Raw genomic sequence first — 21,470 nt, forward strand, 5'->3', positions numbered from 1 at the left:
AACATTATTTTCCTTAAATTGGAAAGAGAGTGAGTTGACAGGTGTTTCTCATACCATTAAACTTTAGAATGTATAGATATTGTTTTTTTACATTTATTAATTTTCATAATCAAAATTATGTCTATAAAAATCTGATGTGATAAGTAATTTGAAGGGATGTGTAAAAAACCTCTTTTTATAATAAAGTAAGACAGATAATGGAGATAAGAAACAAAGTCAAACATATATCTGATTTGATATATGTATTATTGACCTCATTAACACTTGCAAAATGCTACTCAGGTTTTTCATCCAAGTACATATAGAATATGTTGTGAAAGGTACTAGTATACACTGATGAGAAATCATAGTGATTGGTGTAAGTTTTGATTGTGATACTGCTTAGTTGTTGGATCTTGGATTTTGGTTCCCACATTTGTAAAATATAGATAATAATAGTACCTAATTTACCAAGTTATTGTATGTATTAAATGAATTAGCCCATGGAAGGTGCTGAGAAAAGACACACACAGAACAAAAGCTCAATCAACTAGATTCTAGTAGTATTCTCTTTTGATTTAATACTTTGAAATGTTCTGTTTGTGTTATGATAGGCTTTGGTCATTTGACGAAGCAATTGATGACATTGGCTGATGGACACGTGGTATTGGCCCTAGAAGGAGGACATGATCTGACAGCCATCTGTGATGCATCAGAAGCCTGCGTAAATGCTCTTTTAGGAAATGAGGTAAAAAAATTAAAAGTTTACAAAAGTAGCACTAAATAACTAGTGATGTATGCATCCATATACTTATTTTTTTTAATCCCACATAATCAGAAAGCAGAGTATTGCTCTTACAATTTTAACAAAGGAGGTAAACTTCTAGGAGTTTACATGTACTCTTGTTACATGGTGTAACTTTTGTCCAGTTAATCCACTGCACTTCCTTCAATCAGGTTATTTGCAAACTCAATAAATAAGTAACTCTTGGGTGAAGAAAATCTTTATATATTGTCCCAGCTAATAAGCATTTAAACACTGAAAAACAAATAACTCAAAGAAAATTTCTCTTGAGATTTTCCATAGGATTATGTTAGATCAAGGGAGAAAGTAAAGCTTTTACCTTTTTTTTCAGCTTTATTGAAATGTAGTTGACAAATAAAATTGTAATACATTTAAAGTGTACAATGTGATGATTTGATATATGTATACATTGTAAACTGATTCCCTGTATAAAATTAATTTAACACATTCATAACCTCATATACTTACATTTTGTATGTTTGTTCATTTGGCGAGAACATTTAAATTCTATTTTCTTAGCAAATTTTAATTATATAATGCAGTATTATCAACTACAGTCATCATATTACACATTAGATCCTCAAACCTTACTCATCTTGTAACTGAAAGTTTAAAAACTTCTACCAACCTCTCCTTATTCCCTCCCACCCCTTTAACCCTGGGCAAATACTATTCTACTCTGTATTTATGAATTCAATTAATTTTATTGGGGGTGGGGACCCACATAAGTGATACCATGCAATTTGTATATCTTTCTGGCTTATTTCACTTAGCATAATGCCCTCCAGGTTTATCCATGTTGTCAAAAATGACAAGATTTCCTACTTTTTAAAATACTGAATAATATTCCATTGTATGTATATACATACACTTATATATACCACATTTTCCTTATCAACGTATCTGTTGTTGATGGACATTTAGGTTGTTTCCATATCTTGACTATTGTCAATAATTCTGCATTAAAAATTGGAGCACGGTTATCTCTACAAGACTGATGTTGTTTCCTTTGGATATATATACCCAGAAGTAAGATTGCTGGATCATATGTCATAAAATATGCAGTTTTAGTTTCTTGAAGGAATCACCTACTGCTTTCCTTTGTGGCTGTACATCTTACCTTTCCAACATCATTGCACTAATTTTCCCTGCTCTCCACATTTCATCAGCATTTATCTCTTTTCTTTTTGATAATACTGAGGTTTTTGTTTTGTAGTTCCCTGATGATTACTGACATTGATGATCACCTTTCCATGTTGGCCATTTACATTTTTTCTTTGGAAAAACATCTAATTGGGCCTTTTGTTCATTTTTAATTTTTTGGGGGGGTGCCTTTTTTTTGCTATTGAGTTGTATTAGTTCTTTGTGTGTTTTAGATATTAACTTCTTATTAGATATATAGTTTGCAAATATTTTCTTCAATTCCATAGGTTACCATTTTATTCACCACCTTTGCTGTGCAGAGCTTTTAAGCTTGATTAGTCCCACTTTGTTTGCTTGCTTGCTTTTGTTGCCTTTACTTCTGGCGTCAGATCCAAAAAAAAAAAAAAAAACATTGCCAAGGTTTATGTCAAGGAGATTACACCTTAAGTTTTCTTCTAAGAGTTTTATGGTTTCAAATTTACATTTAAGTTTTTAATCAATTTTAAATTGACTTTTGTGTATGATGTAAGATAGGGGTCCATTTTTATTCTTTTGTGTATGGCTGTTCAGTTTTACCAACACCACTTATTGAAGAGACTATTCCCTCCTCCCTTGTATTTTCCCAGATCCTTTGTTGAAGATTAATTTACCATACGTGCATGAGTTTATGTGGGTCTTTTCTTCTGTTCCACTAATCTGTGTGTCTTTCTAATGCCAGTACCATACATTTTACATTGATTATTTGTAGTATATTTGAAATCAAGACATGTAATGACTCTAGCATTATTATTCTTTCTCCAGATTCCTTCATCTGTTTGGGGTCTTTGTGGTTTCATATGAGTTTTAGAATTTTTTTTCTATTTCTGTAAAAATTGCCTTTTGATAAATTGCATTGAATCTATAGATTGCCGTGGGTAATATTAATATTTTTTAAAAGATTTTATTTATTTATTTGAGAGACAGCATGAGTGAGGGGAGGGGTAGAGGGAGAAGAAGAAGCAGACTTCTTTCTGAGCAGGAAGCCCAGCATGTGGCTCCATCTCAGGATCCAGGAATCATGACCTGGGCCAAAGGCAGATGCTTAACCAACTGAGCTACCCAGGCACGCCATGAATATTTTAATAATGTTAACTCTTCTCATCCATAACATGGGATATATTTCCACTTATATGTGTCTTCTTCAGTTTTTTTCATCTATATCTTACAGTTTTTGGTGTATAGACTTTTTACTTCCTTGGATAGATTTATCTCTAAGTATTTTATTGTTTATGATACCATTTTAAATGGGGTGGTTTTATTTCTCCTTCAGATAGTTTATTGTTGGTATATAAAACTAGTATTTTATGTTGATTTTACATTTTTCCACTTTACTAAATTTTTTTATTAATTCTAATGGTTTTGTGGTGGAGTCTTTAGGGTTTTCTATATATATCATATCATCTATAACTAGAGACAGTTTTTCTTCTTCCTTTCCAGTTTGGATGCCTTTTATTTCTTTTCCTTGCTTAATTACTCTAGATCATGCTTACAATACTATATTGAATAAAAGTAGCAAAAGTGGGCATCGTTGTCTTGTTTTTGAACTTAGAGTATGGTATTATATTATTTATTATGTTGAGGTATGTTCCTTCTATACTGAGAGTTTTTAATCACAAAGGATGTTGAATTTTGTCAAAGCGTTGTCTGCATTTATTGAGATGATCATATGATTTTTTCCTTCATTTTACTAATGTATTGTATCACATTGGTTGATTTGTATGTGCTGAACCATTCTTGCATTCCTGGAGTAAATAGCACTTAATCATGGTGTATGATCCTTTTAATGTAATGTTGAATTCAGTTTGCTAATATTTTGCTGAGAATTTTTGCATCTATGTTCAATGGGGATATTGGCCTACAAAAAGAAGTTTCTTTCCTTACAGTGTCCTTCATTGGCTTTGGTATCAGGGAAATACTGGCCTCCTAAAATGAGTTCAGACATGTTCCCTCCTATTTATTTTTCTGGATGAGTTTGAGAAGGATGAGTATTAGCACTTTAATATTTGGTAGAATTCACCAGTGAAGCCATCTGATTCTGGACTTTTTTTTTTTTTTTTTGGAGGTTTTGATTACTGATTCAATTTCTTTACTAGTTTTTGGTCTGCTCTATTTTCTATTTTTTTCAAAATTCCATCTTGATGGGTTTTATGCTTCTAGGAATTTACACATTTCTTCTACATTATCCAATTTATTGATGTGTAATTGTTTCTTAGTTTCTTATGATACTTTGGATTTCTATGTTATAAGTTGTCAACTCCCTTTTTCCAAATCTGATTTTATTAATTGAGGTTTTTCTCTTTTTTTTCTTAGTCTAAAGGTTTATCAATTTTATCTTTTTCTAAAGCAAACTGTAGTTTCATTGATTTTTTTCCATTATATTTTCATTCATTTATTTCCACTTCGATCTTTATTTTTTTCTTCTATTAACCTAGGCTTAGTTTATTTTTCTTTCTCTAGTTCCTTGTGGTATGAAGTTAGGCTGTCTGTCAAAATCTTTTTTTTTTTCTTTATATAAGCATTTATCACTATAAACATCCTTCTTACAACTGCTTTTGCTCCATCTTATAAGTTTTGGTATGTTGTGATTCCATGTTCATTAGTCTCCAGATTTTTAAAATTTCTTTTTTCATTTCTTTGACCCATTGATTGTTTAGGAGCATGTTGTTAAATTACTACCTATTTGTGAGTTTTCCAGTTTCCTTTTGTCATTAATTTCTAGTTTTATGCATTGTGGTTAGAAAAGTTATTTGGAATGATTTCAGTCTTTTAAAATTTGCTAAGACTTCTTTTATGGCCTATTATCTGATTTGTCCTGGAGGATGTTCCATATGTGCTTGAGAAGAGTGTATTTTCAGCTTCTGTTGGATAGGGTGTTCTTTATATGACTTTTAGTCCATACAGTCTAAAGCATAATTTAAGTCCAATGTTTCCTTATTGATTTTCTTTCTGGCTGACCTATCCATTATTGAAAGTGGGTTATTAAAGTCTCCTAATATCATTGTATTTATGTATGTTTCTTTCTTCAAATCTGTTAATACCTGCTTTATTAATTTAGCTACTTCTATGTTGGGTGCATGTTTACAGTTGTTATGTACTCTTGTCATCATATAATGACCTTCTTTGTCTCTTATTACAGTTTTAGCTTATAATCTATTTTTTTCTGATATAAGTATATATATCCCTGCTTTCTTCTGGTTTCCACTGGCATGGAATATCTTCTCCATCCCTTCATTTTCAGTCTGTGTATATTTAAACCTGAAATTAGTCTCTTGTAGGCAGCATATAGTTAGGTCTTATTTTCGTATTCATTTAACTACTCTATGTTTTTTTATTAGAGAACTTAGTCCATTAAATTTGAAGTAGAAATATATACAGGCTTACTGCTGCTATCTTGTTGTTTTCTGGCAGTTTTATGGTTCCTGTTTTCCTCTCCTGCTGTCTTTTTTTGTGCATTGATGATTTCCCATAGTGGTACATTTTTTTTTTCCCCATAGTGGTGCATTTTTATTTCTCTGTCTTTTGCATGCTTCTATAGGTTTTTGCTCTGTGGTTACAATGAGGCCTGCAAAAATCCTGTAGTTATAATAATGCATTTTAGGCTGATAAAACCCTAATGTATACAGAAACTCTACATTTTTACACTCTCCTCTCACAATTTATGTTTTTGATATCACAATTTATACATTTTTGTATTTTGTATTCATTAAAATATTATTGCTATTATAGCTATTTTTAATACTTTTGTCTTTTAACCTTTACAGTAGAGTTATGATTTCCCAATATCATTATAATATTAAGGTATTTGAATTTAACTACATGTTTACCTTTATCAGTTAATTTTATACTTTCATATGTTTTTCTGTTACTAGTTAGTATCCTTTCATTTCAGCTTGAGGAACTCCCTTTAAGAACTCTTGTTAAGGGCAACCTAATGGTGATGAATGCTTTAGCTTTTGTTTGTCTGCAAAATTGAATCTATCCTTCAATTCTTAATGACAGCTTTGTTGAGTAGTGTATTCTTGATTAGCAGTTTTTTCTTACTGTACTTTATTATAACACTCCTTTTTGGTCTTTAAGGTTTCTGCTGAAAAATCCTCTCATAATCTTAATGATATTCCCCTATCTGTGACAAGTTGTTTTTCTCTTACTGTTTTTAAGATTCTCTCTTTGTCTTTAAATTTTGAAAATTTAATACGCCTTGTTGTGGGTCTCTTTAGATCCATTTAATTTGGTACTCTTTGAGATTCCTATATTGGTTGTGTGTTTCTCTTCCCAGGTAAGGACAGTTCTTAACCACTATTTCTTCAAATAAGCTTTTTGTCCCTTTATTTTGTCCTTCTGGAACTCCTATAATTGCTTTGATTTGCTTCATGGTGTTCCATAAATCCTTTAAGCTATATTAACTGTTTTTCATTCTTTTTTTTCTTTTTGCTATTTGGCTGGATGAATTTCATTGCCCTGTCTTTGAATTTGCTGATCTTTTCTTCCTTTTGATCTAGTCTCCTCTTGAACTCTCCTATTGAATTTTTCAGTTCAGTTATTGTATTCTTCAGTTCTATGATTTTTGTTTGGTACCTTTTACTAGTCTCAATCTCTTTGTTGATATTTTCACTTTGTTCCTGCAGTGCTTCCTGACCTCAGTGACCATCTTCACAGTTGCTTTTTTTTTTTTAATTCAATTCAGTTAACATAGAGTGCATTATTTTTTTTAAAGATTTTATTTATTTATTCATAAGAGACACAGAGAGAGGCAGAGACACAGGTAGAGGGAGAAGCAGGCTCCTCGAGGGGAGCCCAAAGCAGGACTCAATCCCAGGACTCCAGGACCACGCCCTGAGCCAAAGGCAGACGCTCAACCAGTGAGTCACCCAGGCAGCCCCATATAAGTGCATTGTTAGTTTCAGGGGTAGAATTCAGCGATTCATCAGTTACATATAACAGTCAGTGCTTTTTACATCAAGTACTCTCCATAATGCCTATCAAATACATATTTTCATTTTATTTTTCCTTCCTTTCCTCTATGATCCTATATGCACACACACATAATGATATATAATGGAAATACATATTTCCATTATATACACACACATACACACCACATCTTCTTTATCCATTCATCTGTCCATGGACATCTGGACTCTTTCCATATTTTGGCTATTGTGAACATTGCTACTATAAACATTGAGGTGCATGTGCCCCTTCAAATCACTATTTTTGTATCGCTTAGATAAATACCTAGTAGTGTAATTGCTAGGTCGTAGTGTAGCTCTATTTTTAACTTTTTGAGGAACCTCCATACTGTTTTCCAGAGTAGCTATTTATTTTTTATAGTGAAAGTTTACAAGTGTTAAGACTGTTTTAGATGTTTTCCTTTCTTTACATGAATTTGCAATGTGACCACTGACAAAATAAACATATACAAAATCATTTTTTAAATCTGCCATGCATATTGTTTTTTACTGGTGACTTATGATTTTGCCTGTAGTATTTATGAAGGGGAAAAAAGTACTTTTTCTTCTGCATGCTGAGCACATAAGCTTTATTGTTTGTTACCCTTTATCTTACAAATCTATAGTGCTTCATCATGATTATTGTGCCTTATTTATTGAAGTAAATACGTACTTTTTTTCTTTTAAGGAAAATATGAGAAAAAAAAAACTTGAGCAATATTTAAGTCTTTACTCTGTTGCATAATTTTAGATGGCACGGTAACCCAAGGATATAACTATCTAATGATTAGCATTCTTATTAGTAAATTGCTATTTCAGAGCATACATAGTCAGGGTGTCTAAAACTTTCTAAATATTAGAGCCTGAGTTCCCTATAAACAAACGATTTAAAAAATAGTGCTGGACATTTTTGTGTGTATGTATAGGAATAAAGGAGTGCAAAAAATAAATGTTACTTCTATCTTGTCAGTTAATGTTAAGCTGCTCTATTTGCCTACCAGAAAACATATTTTGCATATTCACCTACAGCCTCATCTTACTTATTTGATTTTAAATATGGAAACATTTTAGAAAAGCAGACTGGTTTTAATATTTACATTGTAAAGACTTATGCCAGATGTGCAGAAAATCACAGTAGGTTGTGGATTGTGGCTCCATGGATGATTGACCTGCCCAGAAAAAAATGTTACCCAGTTGCAAAAGCCAACTACTTTTCCAAATATGTGAAAGGAAATTATGGATTTCACTGGCTCTCTTTGAGCACATCCATTCAAATGAGATTCTATTTCTATGTGCTGGTAATCTTTACACTTGGCCTACTTTATTCTTCCAAGGGAGGATTTCCAGTGAGAATGGAATAATATTTTTGCATGTGTGGTCTCTTTCTTTAAGGGATGACTGTATTTTAGAACACGTTCAAGTCAGTTGTATGTAGTTGCTTGGTTTTCTTAATTTGTCTGGGTATACTAAAAAGCTAACTGGTTGTGTTTTGTACCTTCCTTCCACTTCATGACCTTTTGACTGGGATGTCTGTGGTCATTTTATTATATAGGCTATTCCTAGAGATCAAATAGACTGTTTACATTAAGCAGTTAATGACATTAGAACAACATCCCCTAATTTAAAATTTGAGACCTGTTCTCAAACCTACCCTATACCTTTTCTCTGCATTTTTAGAAAGAACAGGGTTGAAATATTGGAAGGAATAAAAATGTAATCGGTAAATCTTAAACATGCCCATATGGATGTATAGCACCTATACATCCAAATGATAACTGAAATGATTATTTTTGACTATATCGACAATTTAATCAACTGTACTATCTGAACGTCTTATAGTAAATTTGCTTTAGTTATTATAATACCCTAAATACCACTTTATTGTTTTTCAATGACTACCTTTAATTTCATGAGCACAATCTAAAATTTGGGTACTGTGAACTAAAGGAAGATAAGTTTAAATAACCTCTGGTTTTCTGGGTGTTTTTCTGTTGATATTTCTTTAGAATATAAATAAGATTATAAATTTCCCACAAGATACTTAAGAGAAACAGATGGACTTGGTATATTGAACTTTGAAAGGTAAATTTTGGTGTGTCATGTCTATCAATATGTAGAGGAACAAAGCTTAGAGAAAGAAGGATTTTCTTTTCCTAATGAAAAATGGAAGAAAAATACATGTGTGTTGTGCATTATAATTCATTTGAAAAAAGGAAATGAAAATGTAATACTTGAAACAACTTAAGAAACAAAGAGTTCTTCTCACTTTCATTGACAATATAATTTATAATCCAAGGTCTGGCTTTCTATATATTTTTTCCAGTTCAAAGGTCATTATGACTAACAGCATGACTACATTGAAGTTTTAAATTTCATTCTTTTAGAAAAAGTAATATATAATAAGACATATTGCATGTACCTCATCATTTTAAAAAGTGCATACATGTAGTTTTCACAGTAGTTTTATGTAGTAAGGCCCAGGTAAGAAAATTTTTTAAAAAAATCTTTCAAATGCCAGTTATTGCAATTTCAAATCCCAGTTTCCCTCCAAACTCCCTTTTCAAGTGATTAATAGGGCAATTATAACTTATTATCTGGGATTTCACTTTTACAAATAGCAAAATGTAGTAAAGCTTTAGCTTAAAACATTGGCAGAACCTACTTTGGCTTCTCAACACTGAACATGCAATTGAACTCAAATTAGGAAGGTCAAGAAGGGCCTTTTTGAGGGACTCTGCACTTTGTCAGATGTATTTATTCATGTGCAGAGGATTAGAATTCATAAACATTTTGCCAGTTTTTTGAATGCTATTTCTTTTCCTTGTTGTTCTTGGCCAGGCCATGTCAATACGGCAAATGCTGCTTCATATAACTTATTATCAGCAGAATAATGTGTATTACATAACCCAAAGGAATTATAAAATCAGCAGGAACTCTTGACTCTGCATCTTAGTATAAATATATAGATGGGTACCAAAAAAACTTGATTTTTTTAAAAATTAAGTTTATCTGAATGATGCATTCAAAATAGGTATTTTTCTTTTTAAAGAATCCTTTTTTCATGAAAATGATCTAGTTAGCAAAACATCTTTTAGCTATTCTTTTAGGAAATATGCAAAAGGTCAGTCAAAATAATATACTATTGGTAAAGCTAATTTGAGCATGGTACAGAAAATTCCTTGAGGCAACTGATTTTGAAGACATACCAGAAGTCCATTTTTTTCTTGTTCTTTGAAAAGTTCAGAACTTAGATTTATCAGCCCTATTCGTGTATGATGAATATTTTTGAACTTATTAAGTGAAACAGAAACACCAGCTTGAGATTTGCAAGAAATTGAAGTGACTATCCAAATCAGAAGAGTCAGGTTGCTTGAAATGGCATCAGAGATCCTTATGTGAATAGTTACATCATTTTTAGAATCAGCAATAGAAATACCTGTGAGATTCTCAGGGAAAATTATTTTGGTAGTCTGCATTTGTATGGGCCAGCAAACAATGACACAGTTATTTTAAGGCCAGATTTGCCTACTGTTATGCAAAGCCAATTAGCAGCACCCTGGGTTGCTTTCCCTGAAAGAAATTTTTCCAAGAGGTGAGAAAAGCTTAAGCTGTTGGCATTCCTATGGAATCTAAAACAAAAACATTGAAAAACTTCAGGCAGGTAGAAGAAAGAAGAGGACATATAGTAAGAAGAGCCTTGGGTAGTAAGTTGAAAACATGGCCGTGGCCATTAAAAGGCCACCTGTCAAAACAGAATAAATGACAGTTTTAAGCTTGTTAGAGAAAAAAAACAAATTGCTATCAACATGGAAGTTGTTGGGATGATGCTACAGCCTCTAGTACTGAAAGTTCAGCCCTTATATTTGAGTCTATGACATGTTTTTTTCTTTTTTAAAAATGTTTCTTATTTGAGTACAGTTGACAATGTTAACATTAGTTTCAAGGGTGTAACATAGTGTCAGCTTGCTGTCTAATGCTACGCTCACTGCAAGTGTAGCTACCATCCATCACCATACAGTGCTATTAAAACATAGACTATAGCTTTTTTAAATCTCCTTCACTCGTATTAAGGTTTGTCCTTTACTCCTTCTTTCATTCCTTCTTTCCTGCTCCCTTTCTCCTTCCCTTCCTCTTTCTCTCTCACCTTCTCTCTCTCTCTCTCTCTCAAGATTTTATTTATTTATTTGAGATAGAGAAAGCCTAAGCATTAAGAAGGACGAGAGAGAGGGAGAAGCAGACTGCCCATTGAGCAGGGAGCCTAGTGCTCCAGCTCAATCCCAGGATCCCGGGATTATGACCCGAGCCAAAGGCAGATACTTAACCAATTTAGCCACCCAGGCCCCCCTCTTCCTTCCTCCCTCCCTTCTCTTTTTCTTTCATTCTTTCCTTTCTTGCCTTCCTCTGTTTCTTTTTCTTCTTTCTCCTCTTCTTTGTAATAACTGCATGCTCTTGTTGAGTAGGCTCACCTGTGTTCATCTGACTTGAATATCAGCAGAAATTGCTACACTTATTGGTTATATATGTTGATAATCTTCCCGAGGTGACTTTTTGCCTCATAAGGATGTTAAAAGAATCTCTTGTATTGACTCTAATAGGTGTTGACAACCACTCCTTAGGTGAACTCTTAAGATGGTATTGTCCAAGTTGGTTATTGTGATTTGTTTGCTTTAGATTTTAAACAAAGAAGTTTTGCCATCTTTTCATCCTTCACATTATATATGACTGACTCCATTGGGGAATTAGTGTGAATCTGGCAAAGCTTGCAAACTCTTAAATATTTGGAATTCATGAGTAGAGAAAGGGAGAATTGAATACAGGGACAATATATGATAATTCAGGATAATTCAGATAATTCAGATAATTCAGAATAAGTTTTTCTGTGGTTTCTCTCTTAGACTTTAAAACCTATCCATGCTCTGAACACGAATGTATGAATAATATAAAGAGAGTAAAATGTTTTGGAAAATATTATTTGAAGATATTTTCCATTGTAGATATGGCCTATGATATTGCATTTCTTATCTTCTTCAAAGGTTTATGAGAAGCAGAACCAAAGTGGTATAGGATGTTTTGTTTGCTTATCTGTTTTCACAAATGCCAAATAAAGCAGAAGATATCTGGATAATTCAAAACTCCATCATGTAGATCTTATATACAGTTTATCTTTAGGCTTTCCAGAAAGTGTTAAAAGGAATATGGACTGGGAACCTAGGTACCTTACAGGATTCCAATTACCAATAAAAGAAAGAAAGCATTTCTTTTCAGTGGTGAAACAAGCATGTTGTGACATTCATTTATCTGTCCATTGATTCAATAGTCTTTTACTGGACATCTATGTTTTTCCCAAAAGTTCTAATACAAAAAACATTAAAAGCAATATAAACTGAGTACTTTGGGAATGTAATATAGGACCCTTTCTTTTTAACTAAGGTTAAAGGATGGAGGAATATTTTAATAGAGGTAATATTTAACCTTGGTCTTGAATAAGATTTTGAAAAGTTAAAATCAAAGGAAAATATCTGTTATAGTAAAAATACAAAAAGACATTAAGACTTCTTGGAATTGTGAGTAGCTCTGTTTTGGGTTTGTTTTGTTTTTGGCAGAGAAAAGACTACTTGAGTGGAATAAGGTAAGTAATGGGGTTGGATCAGTAGAATGGATAAGGAACTGGAATTTCTGTGGAAGATATAGAAGACTTAAGCTCCATGCTTTGGGGTAAAACAATAATAAAACAGTGTGTAAATTTTGAAAAGGGCAGACTCATACAAGAAAAAAAGTTTTTAAGCAAATGATTATTAGAAGAGTTTTCCCTGATTATCAATAATCAAAATAATAGCCTATCAGTGTTATGTTGGAGCTGGCTCTCAATGGCTTGTGAGAGCTAATTGTTATATAATATTGAGTAGTATATATCTCTACTCAAATCTGAGTTCAGTGACATCACACTTGTATCTTGAAATAGGCCTTGGTGGGAATATTTACAGCATGGAATTTAGCAAATGCTACAAATTACAGCTATTTCTGTTAAACATTTACCAGCACACCGCTGCTACATGATGTGAAACAGGTATTCTTAACAGAAAAATTGACTTTTGGAAAAGAGTATAGTACAAATCTTTTTACTAAACAAAAAAAAAAAGAAAGAAAAAGTAGTTTAAAAACATGCAAATTAGATTAAAGAAGAGAAAATTTTAAAAAAAGGTGGGGGAAGAAAACAAAATCAAAGATAATGAAGTAGGAAGACTCACCAAGTATAACTATCAAATTTAAGCTTATTTGAAAAACAGGAACAGAGAAGCAAGGTTTTTTGGCAAACAGAATGAACTAAATCTTCTTTGTAAAAATTAATATCTCAACTATGGGCATTGTGTTAGGGAATTATACATAAAGGACTGAGCAAACATCCCTTCAATGTTATTGAAACTTCATTTTAACATAAACACCTTTCCATATATCTAGTATTTCTCTAACTCAATTGTGGTTTGAAATGTTTTCTCATTGTATTGAACATCCATAACCTTACCTCAAGTCTTAAAATTATTGATAGTGTGAGCTTGAATATCCAACTAATTTCATTCATTATCCTCTTTCCAATAGGCCACTATGCCTCTGTTTTACCTTTAAGTTCATTTTTAATTATTTAGTCAGTTCTTGCTACAGGTGTTTAATTATGCCATTTAGTACAAATTTACCAGAGTTCAATGTCATAGAAACTATGGGATACTATTTGGATATAGAGTGAATAGAGGCACTTCTTCACAGTCTTCCCACTTCCATTTATTAGCTGATGTTTTATGTCATAGATTTGCTGTCATTTTTAAATATTTGTTGATTTATTTTAGAGAGAGAAAGAGTAGGAGGAAGGGCAGAGTGAGAGAATCCCCAAACAGACTCCTCACTGAGCACAGAGCCTGATGCTGGGCTCATCCCACAACCCATGAGAACATGACCTGAGTCGAAACCAAGAAGCAGACACTCCATTGATTTAGCCACCCAGGTGCCCCAGTGTCATGGTAGCTTTGGATGAAACTAGATAAATAAAGCAATAACCTCAGTAATAATCTCAGATTCTAACCTGCTTGTCCCTCTTATTTTATTCAAGTATTCCTTCAATATCTTATGTGGGCTGCATGGCCATAGCTGTTATCGTTTGTTTCTTGGTTTTCCGGATATTCTCATTACACTTGTTAGATTTTTATCACTCCTCTTGACCAGAGATGTTTCTTTATTGTTATGTGATGTCACCCTTTATCATCCACATGTAGGTAGGATGCAGGCAGACTCAGTCTAAATAATCTCAGTAGTCTGTCAGTGTAGTTACTTGATTATCAATGAAATCGATCCTGATATACTTTTTTTTTCAATCTATTTGGTCAAGGATTTTAATGACTTTAAATGAATAAAAGGGATTATTTTGAGAATGACTCATGAATCACAATATGGATAAAATTATAACCAGATTTACTTAAGCAATCAAATTAAACATATACAACTAATTGCATACATCTCTAGGACAATTATTTAAATGGAACTTGAGTTTTAACTACCAACGCCTCCTCACTAGGGAATTGATAATAGTTCATCAGCATGGAAGGTCAGGTCTATATGGCAAACTGCTTCCCTTATCCTCTTGGTCTTGATCATCATATTCTTCCAAAGTTCTGTAATATCTTTGGTCCTGACAACTGAACCCTCTCTCATTTTTTTCTGTTTTGGTTTGTAAGTGAACTTGTAGTCTGTATCTAAGAATATAATTTGTTGTTTTTGCTGAAACACTTACAATCTCACTTTTTCCTTAAATGTGCCATAATATAGTAGAGAAAATATGGACTCAGACTTAGTTTCCCTATTCCCTTATGCCAGAAAACATATTCTATTTTTTAAATGTCTTTAATCGTACAGTATAATATTCAGAAAACTAAGGTATGAATGTACAACTCAATGAAATACTACAAATCAAGCACATATATAACCATCAACCAAGTAAAAAAAATAAAATAATCTTATCACTTCAGGAGGCCCCATATTTCCTTTTCCAATTAGTACTCCCTTTCTCTTTTCGGAAAGTAACCAATTTTATGCTTTCTAACGTGAAATTTTAATTTACCTATTTTTTAAACGTTCTATACATTAAATCATAAAATATACATCTCTTTGTTTATAACCTATTTTGCTCAATATTCTGTTTGTGAGATTCACCCATGTTATTGCAACTAGCTGTAGCTCATTCATTTGTACTATTATATAATACTACACTTAACAAAAAAATAGGAAAATGCCATAGTTTATTTATCCTACTTTTATTTTTTATTAATTTTTAATTTATTCTACTTTTAATGAATATAGGGAATTTTTCAGTTAGGGGGTCATTATGTACAATATTATTGACTTTTTATATATATTTCTTGATGCACTTGTACACACATTTCTATTGACTATATATATGTATACATATATACATATATATATATCTAACAGTGGTATTGCTGGGTTGTAAGATTTGCATATGTTTAGTAGTCATAGATAATAACTGTTTTCCATAGTGGTTATCACAATTCATACTCCTACCGGCAGCCCATGACTATTTCTGTTGTTCTACATACTTCCAAAACTTGGTATTGTTAGTGTTTGAAAATTTTAAACATTCTTTTTTTTTTAATTTTTATTTATTTATGATAGTCACAGAGAGAGAGAGAGAGGCAGAGACATAGGCAGAGGGAGAAGCAGGCTCCATGCACCGGGAGCCCGGCGTGGGATTCGATCCCGGGTCTCCAGGATCGCGCCCTGGGCCAAAGGCAGGTGCTAAATCTCTGCGCCACCCAGGGATCCCAATTTTAAACATTCTTTGGGTGTGTGATGGTATCTCATCCTGGTTTTGTCTTGGCAGAATGCTAGTGAAGTAAAGCAGATCTTCATCTACTCTTCGATTATTTGTACATAACATTTTTGAATACCTATTACGTCTTTGTATCCACTTTTAGATTGTTATTTTTCCTACTGATTTGAGCAGTTCTTTATGGATTCTATTGTTGGTTTCATGTGTTGAAATATCTTGACTAATTACCCTTCATGTCCTTTGATAAATAAAAGTAATTTTTAATATAGTACAAATCTATCACTTCCTTTATGATTAGTTCTTTTTGTATTCCTTTAAAGTTTTCTTTGTGTATACCTAAAGTCATGCAAATATTCTCCTCATTCCTTCCTTAAAGCTTTATTTTTCACTTCAACATTTAGTTACACAGTCCATCAGGAACTGAATATGTATATAGCATGAAGTAGAAGTCAAGGTTTTTGGGATTTTTAATGTGGATATACAGTTGATCCTGTACCATTTACTAAAAAGATCATCTGTTCTTTATGACTCAGCAGTAGTATCTTTGTCTGTATACTCATAGAGATACTATTCTATTCCACAGATCTGTTTGTCTATCTTCTTGATATTATTAGATGTCTTAATGACTATGGTTTTATGAGAAATCTTGATATCTGTTAGAACAAATCCCTCAGTTATTTTTTGTCTTCAAGATAGTCTTGGCTACATTTGTCCCTTCTATGTTTTCATATAAGATTTTAGAATCATCTTGTGCAGCTCCACAAAAGACATATAAATGCATTTATTTTATCAAGAAAAGCAAAGATTATCACATTGTAATTAAAAAAGTGCTGTTTAAGGGGACACTTTCTATAATATAATGATAAAGTTTGAATATTAAAAAGTGAAGAAAAAATGAACTACAGAAATCACTGAAGGAAAGCTCATGTAGCTATATTAATATCATATAAAGTGGACTTTAAGACAAAAAAAGGAAATATGGATAGAGATAATATTGGTATAATATTCTATTAACTAAGAAGATGAAAAAATTCAAAAGTTATAAATCTAATAATATAACTTCAAAACATATCAAGTAAAAATTGAAAAAATAATCATAACCACAATCATAATGACAGATTTTAACACACCTCTCTCAGAAACTGATGAGGAAGAAGACAACAAAAAGAAGGTATGTAGATTTAGATACTTTCATAAATTAGCCCTCACTGAAATATATAAGCCATACCCAATAACTGCAGAGTAATATTCCTTTCAAAGACACCTTCAGTGTTTTCATGAACAAGCTGTATTTGGGAGCATAAAGTGAATTCCAATAAATTTCAACTAATTGAATTCATACAGAGTATAACCTCTTACCACAGTGAATTAAACCAGAATCAGTTACATAACACAAGCAAATGGAAAGACATTCCATGTTTATGGATACCTGATATTGTTAAAATGCCCATACTTCACAAACTGATCAACATAATCTGTGCAATCCCCATCAGAATTCCAGTGGTGGGACACCTGGGTGGCTCAGTGGTTAAGCGTCTGCCTTTGGCTCAGGATGTGATCCCGGGATCCAGAATCGAATCGAGTCCCTCATCGAGCTCCCTGTGGGGAGCCTGCTTCTCCCTTTGCCTATCTCTCTCTCTCTCTCTCTCTCTCTCTCTCTCTCTCTCTGTCTTTCATGAATAGATAATAAGTAGATCGTTAAAAAAATTCCAGTGGCATTTTTTATAGAACAAAAAATTTTAATTCCTATTAAACTACAAAAGACCGCAATAAATCAATCTTGAGAAAGAAGAACAAAGATGGAGTCTTTATACCTCCTAATTTCAAAATACACAGCTTTAGTAATTCAAACGAAATGACAATGCCATGAAGACAGACTTGTAGACTAAGGGAACAGAATAGAAAGCACTACATGGTCAACTAACTGATCTTCAACAAGGGTCCCAAGAATACATAATGGAGAAAGGATAGTCACTTGAACAAACGGTGCTGGAAACACTGGGACACCTGGGTGGCTCAGTGGTTAAGCGTCTGCCTTTGGCTCAGGATGTGGTCCCGGGATCCAGAATCGAATCGAGTCCCTCATCGAGCTGGGACTCAAAAGAGTGAACCTGGACTCATATCTGCATTATACACAAACATAAACTCAAGATGTATTAAGATTTAAATGTAAGACCCAAAACTGTAAAATTCCTAAAAGAAACCAGGAAAGGTTTCATGACATTGGTCTTGGCAGTGATTTCAGAAATATGACACCAAAAGCACTGGCAATAAAACCAAGAATAAACAAGTAGGACTGCATCAAATTTAAAAACTGTACCTTTGCAAAAGAAACAATCAACAGAGTGTAGGACACCTGGGTGGCTCAGTGGTTGAGCAGATATCTGCCTTTGGCTTTAGTTATGATCCAGGGGTTCTGGGATTGAGTCCCACATTGTGCTCCCCATCGGGAGCCTGCTTCTCCCTCTGCCTATGTCTCTGCCTCTCTGTGTCTCTCATGAATAAATAAGTAAAATCTTTAAAAAAAATCAACATAGTGAAAAGGTAATCTATGGAAGTGGAGAAAATATTTTCAAGCATATATCTGATAAGATGTTCATTTCTAAAATATATAAGAACTCTTAACAGCTGAGTAGTAAAATATAGTAATAGCCTGATTTAAAAATGGGCTAAGGACTTGAACAGAAATTTCTCCAAAGAATAAAGTGGCCACAAAGTATATGAGAAAATGCTTAATATCACTAATAATCAATAAATGCAAGTCAGAACTGCAGTGAAATATCACCTTTCATCTGTCAGTATGTCAGTGTGATTATCAAAAATGCCAAAGATGAGTGTTGGCAATTATGTGGATACACTGGAAACTTGCATGTTGTTGGTAGGAATGCAAACTGGTACAACTTCTCTGGAAAACAGTATACAGGACTCTCAAAAAATTAAATATGGAACTGTCTTATGATACAGCAATCTTACTTTTTGACATTTAACCAAAAGAATCAAGATTAAGATCTTGAAGACATATTAGCACTCCCATGATCATCACAGCACTATTTACCAAGGACAACATGTGGATACAAGCTAAATGTTCACTGACAGATGAATGAATAAAAAATGTGGTGTATACATACAGTGGAATACTATTCAGCCATTAAAAGGAAAGAAATTTTGCAATATGTGAAACATGAATGAACCTTGAAGGTGTTATGCTAAATGGAATAATCCAGTTGCAGAAAGACAAATACTGCATGATTCCACTTACATGGGGTATCTAGAATAATCAAATTCATAGAATCAAAAAGTGGAATGGTGGTTGTCAAGGGATAGAGGGAAATAAAAATGAGGAGTTACTAATCAATGGGCATAAAGTTTCAGTTAAGCAAGATGAATAAGCTCTAGAGATCTGCTCTATGACATTATGCCTATAGTCAATAATGTAGACAAAAAATTTCTTAAGTGGTTAGATCTCATGTTAAGTGTTCTTGCTATGGTAAAATAAAAGTAAGATACCAATGATGTAAAATAAAATGAAGTATAAAAACAAAAGTAAAAACAGTTATATAATTTGAAATTCAAAACTTAGAAATCTCATTTATTTGTAAATTTCAAAATACAGTATCTCATGAACCAAATAAATAACAATAAAAATTCAAAAATATTTTGAGTTGAATGATTGTGAAAATCTGAGACATTAAAATTTGTGTTATGAATATAAAAGTGAATTGGGGGAAATATAAAGCTCATAAATGTATATTAGAATGAAGTTTAAAATTAGAGATAGAAGCATACAACTGAAGAAGTCAAAAAAAATCAAAGCAAGAAATTAAATATGAAGTAAGCAAAAGAAATATAAAGAGAAGAAATAATGAAATAAAAAACAAACATACAATTTTTAAAAATCAAGTTTAGTGCTTTGAAATAATTAACAAAATTGACAGAAGCTTAGCAAGACTGACTAAGAAAGGTTATGCATTACTAGTACTCAGAATGAAAAGGGGAACTTTACCACAAATTTTAGTGTGTGGATTACAAGAGAATATTAAAAACGTTTATGTTAAAATAATTTGAAATTTTATTTGAAATGGAAAATTTCTTATAAAAATACAACCTTGGGATGCCTGGGTGGCTCAGCTGTTGAGTGTTAGTTTTTGTCTTAGGGCATGATCCCAGGGTCCGGTATCGAGTCCCACATCGGGCTCCTTGTGGGGAGCTGCTTCTCCCTCTTCCTATGTCTTTGCCTCTCTCTCTCTGTGTCTCTCATGAATAAATAAATAAAATCTTTTAAAAAAATACAACCTTACAGAAACAGAATCAAGAAGACAGAAAATTTGAGAAGGGAAAACTGATTGGGAAGTCATCAGAGATGAAGAAAAACCATGGGAGACTCTTAATTATAGGAAACAAACTGAGTGTTGCTGGAGGAGAGGTGAGAGGGCAGATGGGGTAATTGATAGATAGACATTAAGGAGGGCATGTGGTGAACATTGGGTGTTACATGCAACTGGTGAATTATTGAACACTACATCTAAAACTAATGATGTCGTATATGTTGGCTAATTGAATTTAAATTTAAAAAAAAATAGAAAATTTAAATGCTACTATAATTAACAAAATTGAATCTTGAATGCCAAATTTACCAAGAGAAAATACTACACCCATATAGCTTCATAAGTGATTTCTATAATTTATACTGTTTTAGAGTAAAAGGAGGGAGGGAGTGGAAAGAACTCTTCATAGATGATTTTTTGAGTATATGGTACCTCAAAACTTAAAAGAACATTATTAAGAAAGGAATATTATAGGAAAATCATGCTCATAAGCATAGCAGTTAAAACACTAAACAAAATATTAGCCATTCGTCAAAATCTTAAAAACCCATAACAAAATCGTATTTAACCCAGGAACATAATATATTAACATTCCAAAATAAGATTGCGCCTGGATGGCTCAGATGGTTAAGCATCTTTCTTGCACTCATGTCATGATCTCCAGGTCCTGGGAGCAAGCCCTTGTTGGGCTCCCTGCTCAGTGAGGGGGGTCTGCTTTTCCCTCTCACTCTGCCTCTCCCCCCTAATCCGTATGTTCCCCATTCTCTCTCTCTCTCTCTCTCTCAAATGAATAAATAAAATCTTTTTTAAAATTCCAAAATAAGTAATTATAATTGCTACATTAAGAGAATAACGAAGAAATATGACCATTTTAATAGATGCTTAAAAATCAGTGGATAAATTAAACACCCAATTATGTTACCTACTTTTGGCAAACTGGGAATAAAAGGAAAATTTATTAACTTGATAAAGGGTATTTATAAACATCCTACAGTATGCATCAGATCTAAGTGTGAAATATGGGAATTTTTTTTTGAAATCAAAAACCAGGCAAAGACGCTCACTTTTACTGCTTCATTTTAACATTAATGGTGGTCCTAGACTGTGCAATAGGGTAAGAAAAAAAGTAAAAAGTTTGGAGAGAAATAAATCTCTCATTTTTCACAGATGATATAATTGTGTGTGTAGAAAGTCTATACAAAATTATTTATACATACATATATATATAAATACATATTACTGGAATTAATAACTGAGTTTAAAGTGATCAATTTAAAAATCAATTAAAGTTCAGATCATTTAAAACTTCAATCACAATCCATTATATTGATTTAAAAATGAATTATCACTGTTGTTCTTCCTAATCTTTAACCGTAAACCATGCCCTGACTGTA

At 32.6% G+C, this 21,470-nt stretch overlaps 1 protein-coding gene across 1 annotated transcript in view; it reads left to right on the plus strand.

Annotated features, from left to right (window-relative positions):
• Positions 1-21,470, plus strand: part of HDAC9 (histone deacetylase 9) — a 910,451-nt gene that overhangs the window by 843,855 nt on the left and 45,126 nt on the right. The window contains 1 exon segment of the mRNA XM_055314616.1: positions 594-727. Coding sequence (XP_055170591.1) covers positions 594-727 — 134 coding nt within the window.

The sequence above is a fragment of the Nyctereutes procyonoides genome, unplaced genomic scaffold, assembly GCF_905146905.1.
Source record: "Nyctereutes procyonoides isolate TBG_1078 unplaced genomic scaffold, NYPRO_anot_genome, whole genome shotgun sequence".
Classification (NCBI taxonomy): domain Eukaryota; kingdom Metazoa; phylum Chordata; class Mammalia; order Carnivora; family Canidae; genus Nyctereutes; species Nyctereutes procyonoides.